This window comes from Chiloscyllium plagiosum, unplaced genomic scaffold, assembly GCF_037043375.1.
Source record: "Chiloscyllium plagiosum isolate Xiang-an unplaced genomic scaffold, Cpla_swu_hap1 HiC_scaffold_9, whole genome shotgun sequence".
Lineage (NCBI taxonomy): Eukaryota > Metazoa > Chordata > Chondrichthyes > Orectolobiformes > Hemiscylliidae > Chiloscyllium > Chiloscyllium plagiosum.
In genome coordinates, this window is record NW_028270147.1 from 76,944,045 (window position 1) to 76,964,650 (window position 20,606).

The 20,606-nt window shown below is 38.1% G+C and overlaps 1 protein-coding gene and 1 long non-coding RNA gene across 4 annotated transcripts in view; one reads left to right on the forward strand and one right to left on the reverse strand.

Annotated features, from left to right (window-relative positions):
• The window catches only part of dennd1b (DENN/MADD domain containing 1B), a 300,341-nt gene that overhangs the window by 120,501 nt on the left and 159,234 nt on the right, over window positions 1-20,606 (forward strand). For all 3 annotated transcript variants that reach the window (XM_043699790.2, XM_087990846.1, XM_087990847.1), the window contains exons 4-5: window positions 12,604-12,653; window positions 14,440-14,559. In XM_043699790.2, the coding sequence (XP_043555725.2) occupies window positions 12,604-12,653; window positions 14,440-14,559 (170 nt within the window). The remainder of the gene's footprint in view (window positions 1-12,603; window positions 12,654-14,439; window positions 14,560-20,606) is intronic.
• On the reverse strand, window positions 3,228-5,257 carry LOC122554556 (uncharacterized). Its single transcript, XR_006313022.2, has 3 exons — window positions 5,167-5,257; window positions 4,314-4,385; window positions 3,228-3,802 (listed from the first exon to the last, which is right to left on the reverse strand). It is a non-coding gene; the product is annotated as an uncharacterized LOC122554556 (long non-coding RNA).

Here is a 20,606-nt window from a genome sequence, read left to right on the forward strand (position 1 = left end):
TGCTCTGAATTCGACTCTGGTTTCTCCCATAACCGTTAGTGATGACATTGATAGTCATGTGGTGCAAAAACGGAGTATTGATGTCATCTGCCAGGATAGTTTTGGGCATTAATGTTGTTAAAGTCTGTACTCTATGTTTAAACACTCATGGAATTTGCTGGTTGGAGGTTTTCAGCTGACACTGGTTGGAACATCACAAATTAATTCTCACTTGTAAGCCCAACAGCGTTTTGGTTCTTACTGTGAAATAACACAGGTTGAAATGCTTATCAAAATCAGTCCTATTGGGTGACTCAACAATCCTCTGTAGAAAAGGGGTTTCTGGTAAGCTCATTGACCTCTTCCATTTTCCCGACCAATCAGTTATGTCACTTGTTGCAAATGGAGAAAACTGCCATAATTTTTGTTCCCCTCTATTGGCAACAGACTATGCAATTTTCTTTTCTCGCCTTGCTGTAATATTTTATTGAAAGACATTCTGAGTGAATTTGAAGAACTACAGATAGTTAGTTAGTTGCAGGACAATTGTGCAAGGCATATTTTGCTTGATTGGGCATGACAAGTCTCAGTGATTCTCAACCATTTTTAACATCTGAATGAAAGAAGTTTGATAATGTGTTCTGAGCATAACTGTGCATGTTTGCGTTTGGCCAAAAACTGTTTGAGAATTCATGCTGCTGCAATTTACTCCTGAATTTGTTTTAAAAGATTTCCTAATTGACTTCCTGTTACTGTGTTGATTTGAGGCTTCATTGAAAATAGAGCTTCTGGCGATTTAAAAAAAAATTGCAGCATTCACCTTTCAACGTTTAAGATTTTTCTTAAAAGAAAGAAAGAAAAGTGTGTTTTTTTTCCAACAGTACTCAAGTTTTGTTCTACCAAATGGCAGTTTGCACTTTTATGATGGAAATTTTTTGCCTAATATATTGGCTATGCTTGTTCGTTTGACATGCAGACACAAATAGAATCTTTCATCATACAACTCACAAGGAATTTGAGGAAGAAAAGAGAGCTGTGTTTTGAATTGCTATCGGTTTTCAGTTTCCATTTAGATGGGCATAGCTGTACTACTAAAACCCAAAACAGTCCAAGACAAATCAGTTATCTTGATTAGCACATTATCTATTCATTCAGACATTCACCTCTTTATAAAATAGCTGAAGTGTATAGTATCTGCAGTCTATGCTGCAGCAACCTGCTCGAAACATTTTCAGCGGCATCTACAAAACCTGTAATTCGATATCACCTGGAAGGCTATAGGTAGCATGTGCACGGGAGCATCGCCACTTCCCAAGTTTCCTTCTATGTATCCTATCATCTGGAAATGTTAAGTCATTTGCCTCATCATGGCTGGAGTCTCCTCCCTAATCATGTGAGCCCCTGCACAAACACAGTTCAAGTTGGCAGCCCACCAACAGGTTTTCAGGGCAAGTCAGAACTGATGATAACTGGCAGACTTGCCAGTGATGTCCACGTTCTCAGAGCTAATTGTTTAAAAAATAATTTTGTGTCATGCTCAAGGCAAGGTGTCTTCTGTCCAGTCTGTTTATAATAAACCTCATTCTGTGTCGCGTTTTTGCTTTGTTCTGTGCATTTTTGTTTCCTGTCAGTAGCTGTAGAATTTGTCTCCCAAAAGTGTCCAGCATTTTTAAAAAATTGAGCAGTGTTTTTTGTGTTCTGCTAGTGATCACCAGAGTTGAAGGATCGCTAAGTTTTGCTCAAAATGATCTCCTTTACGTGCACTTATTGCAGGGGGGAAGAGTCACTGACTGTGGATATCAGTGATCAATCCATCGTATCTTATTTGGAATATCGTTTGGGAATCTCTTGAACTTGATTTGAAACATTATCCTCAACCTCACGTTTTATTTTGTTTTTAAGCCACTTACTGAATTGTTAGACTATTAACTGTATGTATAAAGCAAATATCTCCCCGTGTCTGCGTGGGTTTCCTCCGGGTGCTCCGGTTTCCTCCTACAGTCCAAAAATGTGCAGGTTAGGTGAATTGGCCATGCTAAATTGCCCGTAGTGTTAGGTGAAGGGGTGAATGGGTCTGGGTGGGTTGCGCTTCGGCGGGTCGGTGTGGACCTGTTGGACTGAAGGGCCTGTTTCCACACTGCAAGTAATCTAATCTAATCTTTCCAGTCTATGTTGGACTTCAGTAAACCCATTACTCAACAGGGTTTGACAGAGATTATCCATTTAAGTTAGCTGAGGTTGTGTTTGGGGTGAGTGCAGTTTGTTGATGAAAGTTGGCACTTCATTTTGACATAGGCATTGTTGAATGAAGTTGAGAGCTATCCTCTCAATTTTGAGGAGAGTATAACACACTTGCTGCATCCCAAAGTTATTAAGTAAGTAGTAAACACTTCGTGAAAATTACAGTCAATTACATTTCATTTTTTGCATGTCAAAATCACAATTGGGTTGCTGTCACAGTTACTAAGATGCTATTTTCCAGATTGAATCCATGCATTTTGTTAAAAATACTTCACACTTGCAAATTGATTGTCCTGTTTCTTTTAATAGAACATCTCCCAAACTAAGTTACATTTCAGTTTAATTCTATACATTTGTGATCTACAAACACAACTAGATCCATATTTTCAAAACAGCAAATGTTGCATTTAAAGTTTGTATCAAAGGTTTTGGGGTATATGTCCATTTCATATGGGATATTTGATTAGTTGACCAAAAAGTTCCAGTATTGTAAATGAATGATCTTGATGAACAAACTTCAAAAATATATTCAAGTACCAAGTATGCTGGAAAATCAGAATTACAGATCACATGTGCAGAGCGAAAGATTAATGTTTATGGCACAGGCCTTACAAAGGCGTATCATCTTTGCATGTAATGCTTCACTTGAAATAAATCCTATGAAGATCTATTGTAGTGTCTGAAATCCACATTGAATTTCAACACAAAGAAGTTTGCAAATATTCAAGTATTCTCACTACAATCTTTAACATTTGAGTTTTGTTTTTGATTATCAGTTGTGTCGGTGATAAAATGTCATCTCTTCATATACCTTGGAATACACCAGAGAGCTTGAGTTAGAACTGAAAGATGTTATAAATTTGTTTTAGTTGTTTTTCTTGGATCTGCAGTTCACCTTCAGTTTTGCTTCAGTTCATGAAATAGATCAAACTGCTGCATAATATCAGATAGTATATTCCTTTTGCAGTGGACTTCAAAGATTACCCATGTACATATTAACAATTGTGTTGAATCATTGTGGAAGATTTAAAAACAGCGCAGATATTAGTGGCATTATCAGCTTAGAAATGCAACTATACTTGCCTGCGCAAACGTCCCTTGATAAAGCTGTAGGAGAAATATGAAATGCAATCAGATGACTTCTTTAAGGGATCTTGAGTTTTGGAAGTATTTTAAACACTTTCTAATTGAGCACTTCATTCTTAGAATGATGGTATTACTTGTTTAAACTTTAATCTGGGAAAAATGTCTCGGTTTCTTTCTTGTATGAGGTTTAAATGTCAGCCAGTCAAAATTGCAAACCAAACTGAGCAATATGTATTTATAGTACTTTGGGTATATTTTGAGAGAAGTTATTAGATGCTAATTTTAATGACGAGTGAATTGATTTGTAGCAGAAAATGCAGATGCAGTGTTAGTTTTGCCAGAATATTTGATGATATAAAACATTGTCCAATATCTTCATTAAAGCATTCTCCATAAATAGAATTTAGGTCAAATTGACATTACAGTGCAGCATAATATGCGTGGTCTCCTTTCAGGAATCTTGACTTGTGGATGATGGCCTAAAAACACTCTGTCCCTGTTTAGAGAAGCAGATTAATTATAGAATCATAGGTTCATCCAGTACAGAAGACTGCCTCCAGCCCATCAAGTCTGTACTACCAAAGAAAATGCTACTATGTACACTAGTCCCACTTTCCTGCACTAAATCCAAACCCTCGAATGTTATGACATTTCAAGTACTTACCCATGTGTTTTGTGAGATTTCCTGCCTAGCACCCTGTGAAAAAGCTCTCCTTCAAATTTCCTCTAAACTGCCTGCCTTTCACGTTAAAATTAGGCCATCTCTCTCCTTTATTGAACCTTGCACAATGGGAACAGCTGCTTTCAATTCACCCTTTCCATGTCCCTCCTAATCTTATACACCTCTATCAGGTCGCCCCTCAACCCTCTCTGCTCCAAAAAGAAAGTAACTCGAGCTAACAAAGCCTCTTTCCATATGAAATGCTCTATCCCAGACAACATTTTCGTGAATCTCCCTTCCTCGTCAACCCATTGGGTACGCACCAGCTTATTAAGGAAGTACTCACCTTCATTCTGAAATAGGTTTTCTTCTTCTTGTATACTTTCATTAGGATTCTGTGATTCAAGGTTCGGATTCTCTGAAGGAGAAAGTTGAATTCATTTTAAAATTATAATTGATGCTGGAGGTGCACTTAAGGCTTCAGTATTGACAATGTTTGTAATGACTGGCTTAGATCCTTATGTTCCAGATACGTTGCATCAAATATTCATCCTTTCGTTTTGCTTCAACTTGAGATTAGGCCAACAAGATTACATACTTTAGAATAAACCAAATATACTTTATGTTCCAAGGTTAGGAAAGTGAAACAATCAACTATTTATCTATTTACAATTGCATTCTGGCATCCAGAACTAAGATGAGGTAAACATGGATTAATAAACATACTGTGGTTGAGCACCCCTTTTGAGAACATCAAATAGCAGAAGCAGGTTTCACTGATTTCATATCAAATCAACCAGAGTTCTTTGATGCCAAGGGTCACCAAATCTCATTGAAATTTTGCCTACTTCTCAAAGGATTCCAACTCACCACATTTGAAATTTAGACTCATAACTCCATCAAAGCCTCTCTGTCACAGGCAGTGGTAGTAGTGGTGGCCCATGTTCTGGTAGTTCAACTTTTTCTTTCAGAAATACGTACGCAGGGTTTCTGGGGACTGATCGTAGCTATCTAACTATCAGCACAATTTCAGCTTCACTGCTCAAGTGAAGGGTGCTGCTCTTGAGCTCCCAGACCTGATCTTTTTTAAGTTGATCTTCCTGGTTTGAGATTGCATTGAACGGTTTGGCTAGGCTATGTTGCATTGACTTAATACAGATATAGTCCTATCTCCTTAGCCTTTTCTGTTGCCAGCTTACCTCCCAAATATTCACTCGCTTTTTCCGAGGCTGGCTTCAAAAAGCTGAACTCCAGCATCTAATCACTGGCACAATTCCCACTGTCTAGATGCTCTAAGCAGATCCCTATGAGTTTGACTTTGCCACAATGTGCATGGAGCCCGGCAATAGCACACTGAAATAACCTCCTCCTGTTCTATTACTGACAAACTGACTGAGCCAACTGCTACTTCGTGACACTTGACTGTTTTGAACGACCTATCCAAAGCACTCTTACCATGTCCCACCCTTGTTCCTTGGCAAAGTTGAATGTTGCAATCATTGGAGCATCCTGTGGCATGACAATCACAATATATCCATGCTGCTAACTTTGACAGAAGACAGATTTTACCATTATCTGAAAAAGTATTTGCGTCTTGCTTCATCATGGAAGGTGGTAGTCATTTGTCATGTACAGCTTGATGTTTTCAGCCAAACCTAGCATGAGGTTCCTCTGAATTAGACATACTCCCACTCTCAGTGAGAAGTCTTAAGTGGCTTGTTGCTATTCCTAGTTTTCCGGGAAAGGTATCAGCCATGAAGTCCAAATAACTGAACTTATATAATGTAAGCAAAAACAACAACTTTGTAGATTTGCCAAAGTTTCGTGCCAGGCATTTTTCAACTTTGAATGGTCTGTTAATGTAAATATTGCCTGCTATATGCGTAAGAAAGCAGCTAATGTGTCAGCTTGGAAACATTCCTTCCCTTATAAAAATAAAGTCGTGAGGATGCAACTAGTCTGAAATAAAAACAATCTGCCGGAGAGACTCAGCAAGTCTGATGGCATCTGTGGAGAGAGAAGCAGAGTTAATCTTTCTAGTCTGTTATGACTCTTACACAGAGCCTGGCATAGAAGATTGTGGGGATGGGTTTGACAAAAGGCATTGAAGTCTTCAATCAGTCATGATCAAACCCGGGGAGAATGTGCAAACTCCACACAGATCGTCGCCCGAGGGTGGAATTGAGCCGATGTTCCTGGTACTGTTAGGCAGGAGTGCTAACCACTGAGACCCCATGTCGCCCAGCAGTACAACGTTTAAACATAACAGCGTGTGTGTGTGTATCGTTTCGCTGCCATTGCTGATATAAGTTTGTTTTGGTTCAACCAGGGAATGGAGTGGAAGCAAGTTCCCTTTGGTGGGTTGACTTACAATGATGGAGTATTCCAATATACTCATAGACTAGAGAGAACATAGGGTTATGTTTTACCTTGCAACTGAGGTCCCCAAATTTCATTGCGTGAGTAAAGGAGCTTTATTTGCTGATGTGGAAGCTGGAGCAACCACTAAAATCACACGGAATGCCAAGGCAGCAGTTTGACAGAGGAAGCCCACAATCTCAGTTCGATCTTTGTTTTATGATTTGATTTTTCTGGGTGGCTTGGAGAGACTGAAAACTAATGGTTCAGTATTTTCTTGGTAAGTATGAGGAATGTGATTTTGAGCCAAATCATAGAACATTCAGCCCTCAATGTTGCGCCGACCTGTGAACTATTCTCAGCTCGTTCCCCTACACTATCCCATCATCATTCATGTGCTTATCCAAGGATTGTTTAAATCTCCCTAATGTGGCTGAGTTAACTACATTAGCAGGTAGGGCATTCCACGTCCTTACCATTCTCTGAGTAAAGAACCTGCCTCTTACTTCTGTTTTAAATCTATCACCTCTCAATTTGTAGTTATGCCTCCTCGTACAAGCTGGCGTCATCATCCTAGGGAAAAGGCTTTCACTGTCTATCTATCTAATCCTCTGATCATCTTGTATGTCTCCATCAAATCCCCTCTTAGCCTTCTTCTTTCCAATGAGAACAGACCCAAGTCTCAGCATTTCCTCATACGACCTTCCCACCAGACCAGGCAACATCCTGGTAAATCTCTTTTGCATCTTTTCCAATGTTTCCACATCCTCCCCAAAATATGGCGACCAGAACTGTACACAATATTCCAAGTGCGGCTGCACTAACGTTTTATATAGATGCAGCATGATATTGTGGCTCTGGAACTCAATCCCTCTACCAGTGAAACCTAACACACCGTATGCCTTCTTAACAGCACTATCAACCTGGGTGGCAACCTTCAGGGATCTATGTACATGGACACCAAGATCCTTCTGCACATCCACACTACCAACAATCTTTCCATTGACCCAGTACTCTGCCTTCCTGTTATTCTTCCCAAAGTGCATCACCTCACATTTGTCTGCATTGAACTCCATTTGTCACCTCTCAGCTCAATTCTGCAGTTTATCCAAGTCCTCCTGCAACCTGTAACATTCTTCCAAACTGTCCACTACTCCACCGACTTTAGTGTCATACCTGACATTCGGACGTCCTTTCAGTCACAGCCAGTGTATATGTTGCTATAGGGATAATATGGTGTTTCATTTAGAAATGTGCAGGTGTGCATTTTGGTTTGGCTGTTGGAACTGAGCACTACCATGGCCCCAAAGGATTTGCGTCTTGCTTCATCATGGAAGGTGGTGCAATGAAGGTGGTAATCATTTGGCATGATTTGGAGATGCCAGTGTTGGACTGGGGTGTACAAAGTTAAAAATCACACAACACCAGGTTATAGTCCAACAGGTTTAATTGGAAGTACACTAGCTTTCGGAGCGCCGCTCCTTCATCAGGTGATTGTGGAGGACACAATTGTAAGGCACAGAATTTAAAGCAAAAATTTCACACAGTAAATTTTTGCTTTAAATTCTGTGCCTTACAATTGTGTCCTCCACAACCACCTGATGAAGGAGCGGCGCTCCGAAAGCTAGTGTACTTCCAATTGAATAATTTGTCATGTACAGCTTGACGTTTTCAGCCAAACTTAGCATGAGTCAACTGGTGTGGGCATTTATTCTCTGAAGTCAACATTTATTTTACCTACTTAAAGGTTTGATTGGCTGTATAGTGTCATCAAACCTTTTTAGACAGCGATTTCTCAAAACTGCCCTGTTTGTGATGGTGACCAATTGTTCGCTCCTTGCTACTGCATGTGGATTGCGATCCTGTGCTGGTTTGTATCCAGAATAGTGCTTTCTGAAGTGGGGACCCAGACTCCTAAAGGAGTCCCAAGGCCTAGGCTGTGGAGCTTTTGCTAACTTAAACCAGCTGCTTTCTAACTCTTAACAGGCAGGCTCCCATTTTCACAGGTCCCCCTGCCAGCTCTGCTCTCTCTCTCACACACTTCTTTCTTACTGAGGAACTGCAACAGTGGTCAAACCTCAAAATGGTGTTCCAGGTGAAAAGGCTTTGGGAAGCACTGCTTGAAGAATTTCATCCCCCTCTGTCATGATTGAGAGAATTGCCTTTAACCAATATGGGTTATCACTGCAGAGAAGGGCCAAGTTGTCCAAATTGCAGCTCAACACTGTCCATCACAATTCAGAAAACTTATTTGACTGCACGACTATTGATAAGGAGGGGAGTGTCAGTTAACTCAGTTGGTTGGATGGCTGGGGGTGGGGGGAGGGAGCGGAGGTGGCATTTGTGATGCAGAGTGATGGCAACAGCATGTGGGTGTGCATTCCATGCCAAATGAGGTCACCATGAAGGCCTCATCTTCTCAACCCTGCCCCCTGCCTGAGGTGTAGTGACCCTCAGGTTAAACTCACCACCAGTCACTCTCTCTAACGAGGCAGCAGCCCTGTGGTCTTCTGGAACTATGGTGTCTTTACCTCAGGGAGTTATGAACTGCAGAATGTAAAATAACATAGGAACAAGAGTAGGCCATTCAGCCCATTGAGCCTGTTCATAAGGACTCTGTTTCTAATTTAACTTAATTTCTTCCAATATTACTTTCAACAGGAAATTCATAAACTGGAGAGCTTTCCTTTAGTTTTCTGTGAACTAAGTTTAATGAATGTTGATCAGGTCATAGTGACTTGTACAGGTACCAGATGGTTCTTTCAATTCCAAACAAAACTGAGCAAAGTGGTACACTGTATTTTGTAGTGCAGTGTCATTCTATAATTAATGAACATTTATGTAATTCCCGTTTTTTATGCATGTGAGATATTTGGATAAGCCTGGAGGTAAATCGAATTGATCTTTGGGGTAAAGTCAAAAAGGTTATTTTTTTTAGTATTTGTGAACCCAGTATTGGAATGAACCTTATATTTCTTCGAAGTATTATTTTGATTTGTTACTGAACTGGTGCAGGAGTACTTGGTACTGTACGTGAAACTTCAGTCTTGCGCTCCCACTCCCTGACAATTAACTTTCAAAAGTAAATGTAGATGTAAAACTCTGCATTTATAATTACAGATATATTTTATGTGAGAAAAGAGACTATTATAATCCTGATTATGCACTTATCATTCTATACTTTCCAAAGGCTATGTACAAGATAGAAGAAATGTATATTATAATGTATAATGTGACTCACATGTAATATTAGCTGTTCTTACAATAGTTAATGAATGACTTTATGCATGACTTACACAGTCAATACTCATTATGATAGAGTGTAGTGAATTAAATTGATATTATTTACCCTTTAAAGATTTGGAATACTCATGTGGATGAACAAGTTTGTAAAACTTGCATCAGTAGAATGGGGCATATAATGTGAAATCTTGGGAAAGACTGCAATGCAATTACATCGAAGTTTCTATGTCTCAGCATAAGTATATATACATATTCATTCCCACTGCTGAAGCCTGTTTGTTTATTGATGCAATTAATTTCATGAATAGTTCCTTCAGTTTTCACAGTCATACCAAATTGCTACCCTGTAGGTGACTGCCCAGTGGTTGCATTCGCCTGGATTCATCAACCAAACCTGATGGAAGTTAGGTTAATGATTTCAAACGAGCCTTGTCTAATCTGAATTTGTTAAGAATCACACTCAAAATTTCTGATTTCAAAAATCTTGCAGGCTGTTTTGTTAAAGGAATGTGTTAGATTTCCTACATTGAAGATTATCCTCATTCTGTTAAATTAAATATCTCCCATCTACCAATGTTTTTCAATCATTATGTAGAGTTTATTGTCAGCGATTTTAATAAGTATTCTTTGCTTAGTTTGGATTTTTGTTGCTGCCTTGCTCAAACAAAAACCTAATTTGTCAACCCAGGAAATCTGCTTTTGTACTGACAGTGAAAGCATGGAGAGTCATGTGGGTAGCATCCCTCTACCATGAAGACATTGATAATTTTTATATAAAGAATGTATCTACAGCAATTATTCCACTACAAAGCAGGCTAAAATAAGGTGGTTGTTTCAGTAAATGTTTTACTTTACTGTTACTGAGAAAAATTATTGAACCTTACATTTGAGAGAAGTTTAAGAATTTTTCAGTTCACTGCAATGTATTTTTGGAACCCACTCTACCATTTTTAAATTTTGTAGACAAATGCTGCAGTGCTGATAGACAGCACATTTCCAGCTGAAATAGTCAATATTTGAAATTGTGTGATGCATGTCCTGATGTACAGCATTACTGATACTTTTGCTCTGACTGTTAACTGTGGGTGTTTACTACTGGTGTACTGAGATCTGCCGAGGCTGGTTTTGAAGGATATCTTAGGTTTATATGTATAGTATTTAATAAGGTTAAGGTGCGAGCTGGTGCCTTTTAATTAGCATGATATCTGGCTTGGGAGCTGATAGAGAGCCTCATTGATTGATGTAAGTAACCTCATCTATCCTGTCATGGGAGTCCCAGTCGTCAGCTGAACTAGTCTGTCCCTTAAGTGGTGCAAACAATTTTTGTCTGAACTGTTTTTGAGTCTATAGACCTGCTGGCTGCATGAATTTAAAAGAGCATTGAGCTTTTTAAAAAAAACATGCAGCCTCCCTGAGGGATGCCTGTGCCAGTTGGGAAGCGAGTAGAAAGCTTGGGTTCTATTCTGAAGAAAAAGAGAGGAATTTTAAACAGTGGTGATCAGGTTTAAAATGAAGTGTATTACTAAAATTGTTTGTTTTGCAGAGCGTGATATACACAGAATACTGTGTTTTGTTAGACAATATTTCCTGCTTTGTCCAGTTATAGCTGAACCATCGAACTAACAAGTGATTTAATTTCCATCTGTCTGTCTGTTTTAAATAACTGATTTAATCATTCACTCTTGTGATAGTAAGTGATTTTGAAACTTTTGGAAAACAGTGAATTTTAAAAAAAAAACCTTGTGTAGCTGAGACACTGAAATCCACAAGTATTTTTGTTGTTGGTAGAAGCATTGTTTTGGATGATGTGTTGTATTTTTAATCTGCCATCAAATCAGTTATACAATTTAAACAAAAATATGGCCTCCCATTTATTGAAGTGGTTAAAAATGTGTACAGGCCAGTGTAATACATTGTAGTAGATTTAGAAATTGCAAGGCAGCACAATGTAAAGTTCTGAAGGAAGGCAGCACTAGATTCAGTTGTTGAGGATTTTTAAAGCCCAAATTGCTCTGATTGCACAACCAGAGCAGTTTAACTGGTACTGTTCACTCAGCTATTCCTGCAAAGAGTAAGATTTGTGTTTGATATACGCATCACTTCATATTTGCAAGTGGAGATCACTCTATTCTCATTAAAAGTTCATTCTATTATAAATTGTGAGTTTTCAATGAACCTGAGCTCGCTGCATCCTTCGCTATGTAAACCAAATCCTTAAACCAGTTCAAAGGTTTCCCCCACTGTTTGCTTGCGCAGTTGTGGAGAGTGCAAACATTTCATCACTGTGCATCAGCATCATTACAAATTCCTGAAAGTTTTATAGCAAGATATAAAATGACTTTTTTGTGGTGTATTTAGATCTTGTAAATGAAGTGGCTGCTGTGGTTACCATCTCGTGTTTCATTATTGTGGCATGTAGCTATTAGATTTATTAAAATCTAGATTTACTGAAGTGTAGCATGCAAGATGAAATGCTTGCCTCAAAGCATGTGGCATGTAGTTATTTTGTGATTCAAATAAACCTACTGGGATTTTATAGCACAAGTGAGGATGGTGCATTTATTTTAAGTTTTGGCATTTTTTTATTGCTACCATTTAGTATTTTTTCCAATTTGCATTGTCAGCACATGTTGCGTATGAAGCCCTTGTGTTGACTAAAAAAAAAACTGGTGGCTAGTCTGTGATGCATGTATCAGCAGACGTGGCTTACCCATATGGTGCAGTGCTGCTTGTAAAATCCATATGGTCCTGTTGAAGGGGATCCCAGTGGGGATGAGAGGGGGTGTTAATGCCCTTTAGGCCAAGCTATTCCCTCCTGGTGCTCCTTTCCCATTGTCAGTACAGCCTGCTGGAGCATAAATTTGATTCTTGTTAATAATCAATGAAGTTCATTGTAGTTGATTATTTCAATACAGGAGCAGCTATTTGTATATGGTTTTAATTCAGAAGGCTATACTCAGATTTTCTGTGGTAGATACAGTAGTGATTCACATCCAAGTCTTGCATGAGCCTAACGTTTTTATTATTCTTCACAGGAAGTGCTACAGACTGTGCCGAAGTTTTGCTTTCCTTTTGATGTTGAAAGGTACAGTATTGCCTAATAAGCCAATCATTTTGCATTTTCCACTCTTTGAAATAGATTCCAATTTAAGAGAGAACTTCCTAAAAATCCAGCACGGAGGAAACATGAACATTTGAGGGTTTTTTTTTAAATGAAGGAATAGCAGATGTACGTGTCCCAGTTGATTCTTGAGAATGAACGTATACTCATTTTAAAAAAAATTGATAAATCTTTCATTTTGAGAGACCCTATCTGCAGTTAATGATGTGTTGGTGCCTTTTCTGCAGCAGCAGCTTTTGAAAATCTAAGCCCCAACATTGACCTTTTAACTAACGACATCCTCTTGTGTCTTCACGCTTGAGTCTTCCAGTTTATTGTGAATACTTTTGTAAGCATTTAAGAATGAGCTTTTGCTCTATTTGATGGGGTGGGTTTTAAATGTGCCTGGCTGAAGGTTTGATCTGCATGTAAAACAAGGCTCCATTGCTGCCATCCAGTGGTGCGCTTACTGATAGAATTGGTTTTGTACAAAATGAGTGCACCACCATTGACAAATATTAGCTACCTTCAAATATAATTTTGATGTTATTCCCAAATTTGTAAAGGGGCTTCAGGTTTTTATTTGCTCTGTTAAATTAATGTACCTTAGCTGGTCATCTTCAGTTTGACCATACTTTCTCCTTTTGCCCACTCTGACCTTAAACAATAATGTTTCCCTGTATATTTTCATGAACATTAGCAATTTTCCTTTTTAAAATAGGCAAAGATTTCTTGAAATTGTTATATGACCAGACATTTTAATTACATTAATTAGAGATTGATAACAGAGGCTTATTTTTGTATAGAATAGGTTCCATTTTTTGTGTGATTTATATCCGATTGCATAAGCGTAAGGCTATCTTGCTTAGCAAGATCTTGCACAAATAATATTGTGTTTGGAGGTACTTCACTACACTTATGAATTTAAAGCAAAATGCAAAATTTCTTGTTTGACTTGAAGATTGATATGCCTGTTTGAAATCAGAAGCTTTCGCTGAATTTGGCAAGTTCTAGTGGTCAATTGCCAGTTAATCATGGATACGAAACAGTGCAAATTGAAAACACAAATCCTTCTCTGACTCTTTCAAGTGTTTGGTGTTGCCCAAACTACCAATATTATTGCAAAGTTAAAAATCACACAACACCAGGTTATAGTCCAACAGGTTTAATTGGAAGCACACTAACTGTCGGAGCAACGCTCCTTCATCAGGTGGTAGTGGAGGGCTCAATCCTAATGATTCTGTGTGTTAGGATCGAGCCCTCCATTACCACCTGATGAAGGAGCATCACTCTGAAAGCTAGTGTGCTTCCAATTAAACCTGTTGGAATATAACCTGGTGTTGTGTGATTTTTAACTTTGTATACCCCAGTCCAACACCGGCATCTCCAAATCATGAATATTATTGCAGTACTCGTCTGTAGTTAGCATTGTGATTTTCACTGAAGAAGGTCAGCCTGTCCAACTGCTTTTCTTCCCCCATTTTCAGTCCTCCTGAATCTTGCTAAGCCACTAGCTTATCTGCTACTCTAGGTCTGATGGAAGATGCAAGTCAACCACCTGCCTCCCTCATTTTCAGTTGTTGGCCAATCTAGTTCGAACTGTTTCTTGCTTTCCGTTTGAAAATTCCAGCAATTGTTTTTATTCAATTATCATTTTAATAATATTTCAGTTTAGCCCTTCTTCACCACTGTAGTATAATATTTTGTGCCGATAGCAGTTGATCATTAAGATTTTATTTGCCAGTTAATGATACACATCGTTATTTTTCAGGGCTTCACAGAGTCAAGTGGGACAACACTTCACTTTTGTGCTTACAGACATTGAAAGCAAACAGAGGTTCGGTTTCTGTCGCTTAACCTCAGGATGTAGAGTCTGCATCTGTATCCTCAGGTATGTGGAACTAAAATGATTTGCAGACATGTTCTAGATATGCAAATGGTGCTGGAGAGCAGTTGATGTCATGAATTCTGCAGCAAGCCTTGAGGCTCATGCTCTGGCACTGAGATTGATTGATTGTTTGATTTTGATTAACCTGAGGTATTAAGTGATATACAGCAAAGGCAGAGGACATATGGGGTTAAATCACACATCAGCCATGCCTTCCTTGACCGTCCTGAGGATTTAAATTTCTGTCTCCTTCTCCTGAATCCCATCCATTTAATTCCATTGGCCTTTTTTTTATGAATTGCTCATTGATCATGATGAGTGATTTTGACAGAGACTTTGTTCACCATATTTTGAATTCTTCGTTTCAGTTTTTGCTCTTTGACCTTTCACTGCCTCTGTTCTGAGACGGCTTCTGGTAGAATCTTGGTAAAGCTGAAGTCACCATCTTCAGCTTCAGTTGTCAACTATATTGCAGAAGTTCAGGAAGACAATTCACTACCACCTTCTCAAGGGTCGTTAGGGCTGGCCTTGATTTGTGACACCCACATCTAATGAATGAATATGTATATTAAAAAAATTCTTGGCCTCTATTTCTATCCTGCTTCCTGGCCACTGCCTTAGGAAAACCTACACTGTTACCATCTTATTTAAACCGGAGTTAATCTTTTGATCATGTTTGCTATTTGTTATAAACAGCATCTATTTTCATTGCCTTGGTCCATCTGCTACCAAATCCTTCAGCTATGTACTGGAGACCTCTGTAATTGACTCTGCCGGGAGACCTCCTATCTTAACCCCATCCACTTTCAAACTTACCAAAGCTTGGTCTGCATGATCTTCACTACTCACCGATCACACATTTCCTTGAAAAACTACTTCACATCCTGTTTCCACAGATTTCTGCAATTTAGATGTCTTATACCTTTCCTTTCCTGTGCCTTTCAACTTTAACTTACTTCTACCTGAAATGCCATCTATTGCCTTTGTTGTTAATTCCAACTCTGCATATCGTCATCTGTTGGGCTTACATAAAACATAGGACAGTACAATGCAAGAACAGACCCTTCGGCCCACCATGTCTGTGCTGAATATGATGCCATTCTAAACTAATCTCAACTACCAGCATCCAGTCCATGTCCCTCTGTTCCCTGCCTATTCACGTGTCTGTCTTAAACATTGCTGTTGTATCTGCATCTACCATCTCACATGGCAGTGTGTCTCAGGCAGCTACCATCCTCTGCATTGAAATAAAAACTTGCCTCGTACATCTGCTTTAAACTTTCCCCCTCTTACCTTAAATTTATGCGCCCTAGTATTTGACATTTTCACCCTGGAAAAATGTCTTTGGCTATTCACCCTATCCGTGCCACTCAATTTTCTGTACTTCTATCAGGTTGCCCCTTAGTCTGTGATACTCTCGCACAAACAACCTAAAGTTGCCCAATCTCTCCTTATAACTGATACATTCCAATCCAGGCAACATCCTGGTAAACCTCTTTTGCACCCTCTCCAAAACCTCCACATCCTTCCTATAGTGTGGTGACCAGAACTGCATGCAATACTCCAAATGTGGCCTGACTAACGTTTTATACAGAGCTTAAAATTGTGTTGCTGGAAAAGCGCAACAGGTCAGGCAGCATCAAAGGAACAGGAGAATCGACGTTTCGGACATAAGCCCTTCTTCAGGAGATCAGGATTAGTTTTCCTGAAGAAGGGCTTATGCCCGAAACATCAATTCTCCTGTTCCTTTGATGCTGCCTGACCTGCTGCGCTTTTCCAGCAACACATTTTTAAGCTCTGATCTCTAGCATCTGCAGTCCTCACTTTCTCGAAAAGTTTTACACAGTTGTAACATGATTTGCCAACTTCTGCACTGAGTGCCCCAATCAATGAACAAAGTATGCTGTATGCCTTCTTTAAAACCTAATACAATTGTGTTGCCACTTGCGGAGAACAGTGCGCTTACACTTAAGGCTGTGGCTTTCATTTTTGATAACACATCAAGGAGGTTTTCTTAGGGGAAAAAACATTGTAAATTGTAATTGTTAACGCAAATTTGGATTTTCATCACCTTTGACAAGAGCAGACTGGAAGGTACAGCAAGAATATGGCAGGTGCTGATGAAGTCCATTTGAACCTCCTGAAGATGTAATGAAGTTCACAGCTCCTCCAGACTTTTCCAATTTTGTGACCATGTTCTTGATGATTTTAATTTCTAATAACATTCGTGTTTGAGAAAATCTGTCGGGGTCAAAAACTGGAAAAAACTGGAGATCTGTTGATGAGAGTGGAGCGCTTTGCAGGGTAGCATTTTAAACCTCATTGCTTCCTGCTAGCATACCAAAGTTAAAAGAATAAAATTGTCACGTTGTCAGTCACAAATTGGAAGGTCACAAACTTTACGTTTTTTGGCTGGTGTGGATGCTGTAGCTTTTGTGTCGTCTATTGATTTTGGTCTTGATGCAGGGCCAAGATAATTTTTGTACTTCTTAATGACTGATTGAATTCTCTTTAATACTCTAGAAATTCTTATTGTTTCAGAAATAGCTGACTTTGCGTTTTATCTTACTAATACATTACAGCTTATAGTTTGTCAACCGATTCTTTTTCTCAGGTCATCCAATTCCGGTAGTTACCATAGATGATGTTTTTCACTACTTTCTGTTCATATGAATTAGCTGTTGTCAAAAAATATATTTTGCTTCAAGAAATTGAGTTGTAATGTGAGAATGAAGAAAATCTTGAAGATTTGAGCATTCAAGATTTCAGTGTTTTGTTTTCTTAAGCATCTCTCAACTCAGAGCATTAGAATTTGTTGTAATTAACAGTTTTCTTTCAGTAAATCCTGTTGACTGACTGTTCTCCATGATGTCTGAAATAATTAATAGAATATAAAGCAGATATCTTACTTTATTCAGAATAAAGTATTTTCTCCATTTTAGTTAGAGAATGTATGCCGGTGAGTCAAGTTACAGTTTTGATCCCAAGGACACTTTAAGATTTATTTTGTCAACTTCCACCAATTTATTCCTGAATTATTTTTAGAGGCATATATGTGTTGTATGGGTAATGTAAGAATGAGTGGTGATGAGTCTTAATAATGACCACAGCTGTTAGTAACAAAACCAATGCACTGCATGCATTGACTGTAATACAGCACAAAGTACAAAACTGAATATTAGCAATAGTATAATATTTCATTCTGATTTTATATTTAAAAAGCCATGATTCACATAAATAAAACGTTGCTGATGTTTAACTTGAAATATCCCTTTTCAACAAGCTTTCAGTAAACGGTTAATTTGCTCAAACTGTATATGTATTTTATTGCTAAAATGGTTTATGTAACTTTATTAGCCCTTTTGGAATCTGCTATTTGGTCTCTCAAATGTGGGTTCTTTGAACTGTCTGAATGATTTTACCTGGTTTGGCTTTTCTCTGTTTTCTCTAGGTATAATCAAAATAAAAACAGATATTCTTGCTGGTTTTCTTGGGATTTATTCTTGTGCTTGATGTCGATCAGCTCAATTTTCATGAATCATTTTTATTACTCAGCAATAAAGTCAGAGTTCAGAAATCTGCATTGATCCTTTCTTCACCCAGATCCTTGAAAGATTCTAAACGAAACCATTATAATTTACAATGATCTTAATCAGTTGCTATCTGTGCATCTGGAAATTGGCATAATCCATGACATCCCAGGATTTTAATTTTGCATTATTTTAGTTCCTTCATGGAAAACTATTTGAAGAGATATTTATGCACACTGTTATAAAATTGGAAGTGTACCCTTTCCTACTTCATAGCAATTACTGTACTTCAAAAATACTGCACTGTCTGTAATGTGCTTTGATATCTCAAGTTGTCATGAAAAGCACTATACAAGTGTAAGCATTTTCTGTCACAGAGAAGGCTTAAATGAAATTACGTCTTTAACAAGGCTGAATTGTGATAGGAATGGTCAATAGATGTAGTGTTTTATATTTTACAGTTCTTGGGTTTTTGAGTGTAGTTTCTTAAACTATGTATATCTGGTTCCTCAAAATGGGAATAATCAAAATGATTTAAAAACGACAAAAGTTATTGTACTTCATGAATTTTGGGTGAGAATTTTTCTTTTTGTAAATTACTAACTGGAAAATTGCAAATATGTAACATGTGGCTGTGAAACTGATACCTAAGTTGGTTGCTGTTTTGACAACAATTCAAATTTAACCAGTTTAAATTATGTTTCAGAATTTAGTAGGAATATGATAAATTTTGTTTGTTTGAGAGTCTTTTATTTTGAAATTAAAAAAAAACTTGAGCTTTACTCCATTAGAAAAGCCTTGAAATACCAAAGATTCTATTCTAAATAAGCAGTCCCTGTATGTCTCTAAATTGTTGTTCAGGTATGTTTTTTACAGAAGAGTTGCAGTTCTGTGGCACTGTGTTGTGCACACACATCTACACCCAATCCCTAGCATTATAAGTTAGTATTTAAACTATATTGTTGTGAGTAAGTATTTCCCCATTGTGTGAGGATGAGAAAATGGGAAAACTATTCAAGGGTAGATTTAAGCATTTCTGTTTGGATAAGAATAGTGACAGGAGCATCTGTGCAGTCTCTAAGCCGTTCCATTCTTGATTGTCTTTATTACATATGATGTTGGAGGAGGAGGTACATGAAAGACCTGGACAACAAAGAAAAGAAAATTTGTTTAAATTTAGAAAACCCAATACTGCATTGGAAATGGAGAAGTAACTAAAACACCAGGATGAACTTTGGAATGGGTGATGATTGCCCATCTTGGTAGAGATCCTACGAATTCCTAATGAGAAAAATTATTTTAAGGTGGTGTTTATGTTCTGTTGTATTACGTTTATACTAGACGTATCAAAATTAATAATCTGTGTAAAATAAATCCTGTTAAAATCATACGTTCTGAATCTGAGCAGAAAGTTAAATGGTGCTCAAATTAATGGGATATACAGAGTCGGGGTTATATCAATGGAAGGTAAGTTTGTTATTTGAAACTTAGTTCATATGAAAAATGCTATCTTCCTGCTTTGTTTCTTGTCGACAGTTTAGACATTATAATCTGTGGGGGCAAGACTGCACTACACCTTTCATCCAGCAGTGACACATCACCATCATTAAAATATTTGGTCTGCTTTTGATTTTAAAGTATTGCGATTGTTAAATTGTCACCTTCACTTACAAAAGGAAGTGCTCTAACAAGCAAACTCAGTTTGTTTTTTTCTCTCAGAAGAGGTAAACCTTTGTAGCAGTGGAGCTCCAATCGAAGTGAAGTCATCAGTTGCCAAAGGCAAATCCCCTTAAAAGCACAATGTTTCAATTTTACACATTTTATGTCAATTTTCTGAACAAGAAAGTAGCCCCCTAGACATGTCAAGTTGAAGTTTGGCAAACCAGCTTCCTCTATTTGATTTGATTGCTAAGAGCTGCGTTCCTGCTGGAAGTTGGTGTCAGTGGTCAGTAAGTTATTTGACGGAAAACATTTCCTTTCCTTTATTTAACCTTTGACTTTTGAAAGTAAAAGTTAATCAAAACCTAAGTAGAAGCAGGACTAAGGTGGAAGTCCACAGCTGGCAAATAAAGTTGATGCAGGTCCGTAAATGTAACTTTGAAAGACTGCTTTTTGACTCTTTCCAGGTGGAAATCTTAATAAGTTTTACTGTGGTTTTGCTGTTATTTTAAAATAGGGTGAGAACCAGATCAATTTAAGTCTGCAGAAACATGACAATTGATTTGAAAGTTCTTTTAAAATTGCATGAATAAATATCTGTCCAAATCCATTGGGTCTCCGTGAAAGGAGAGCCGTTGAATTCATTTATTCATTCATGGGATTATAGGTGTCGCTGCCTCTCCAGTATTAATTGTCTATCCTTAACTACCTTGAAGAAGTTATTGGTGAGCTGCCTTCTTGTGGGTACATCTACAGTGCTATCAGGAAGAAAGATGTGTGATGTTGACCCAATAACAGTGACAGAATGGTGATGTAGTTCCAAGTCAGAATATGAGGGGAACCAGCGAATGGTGGTGTTCT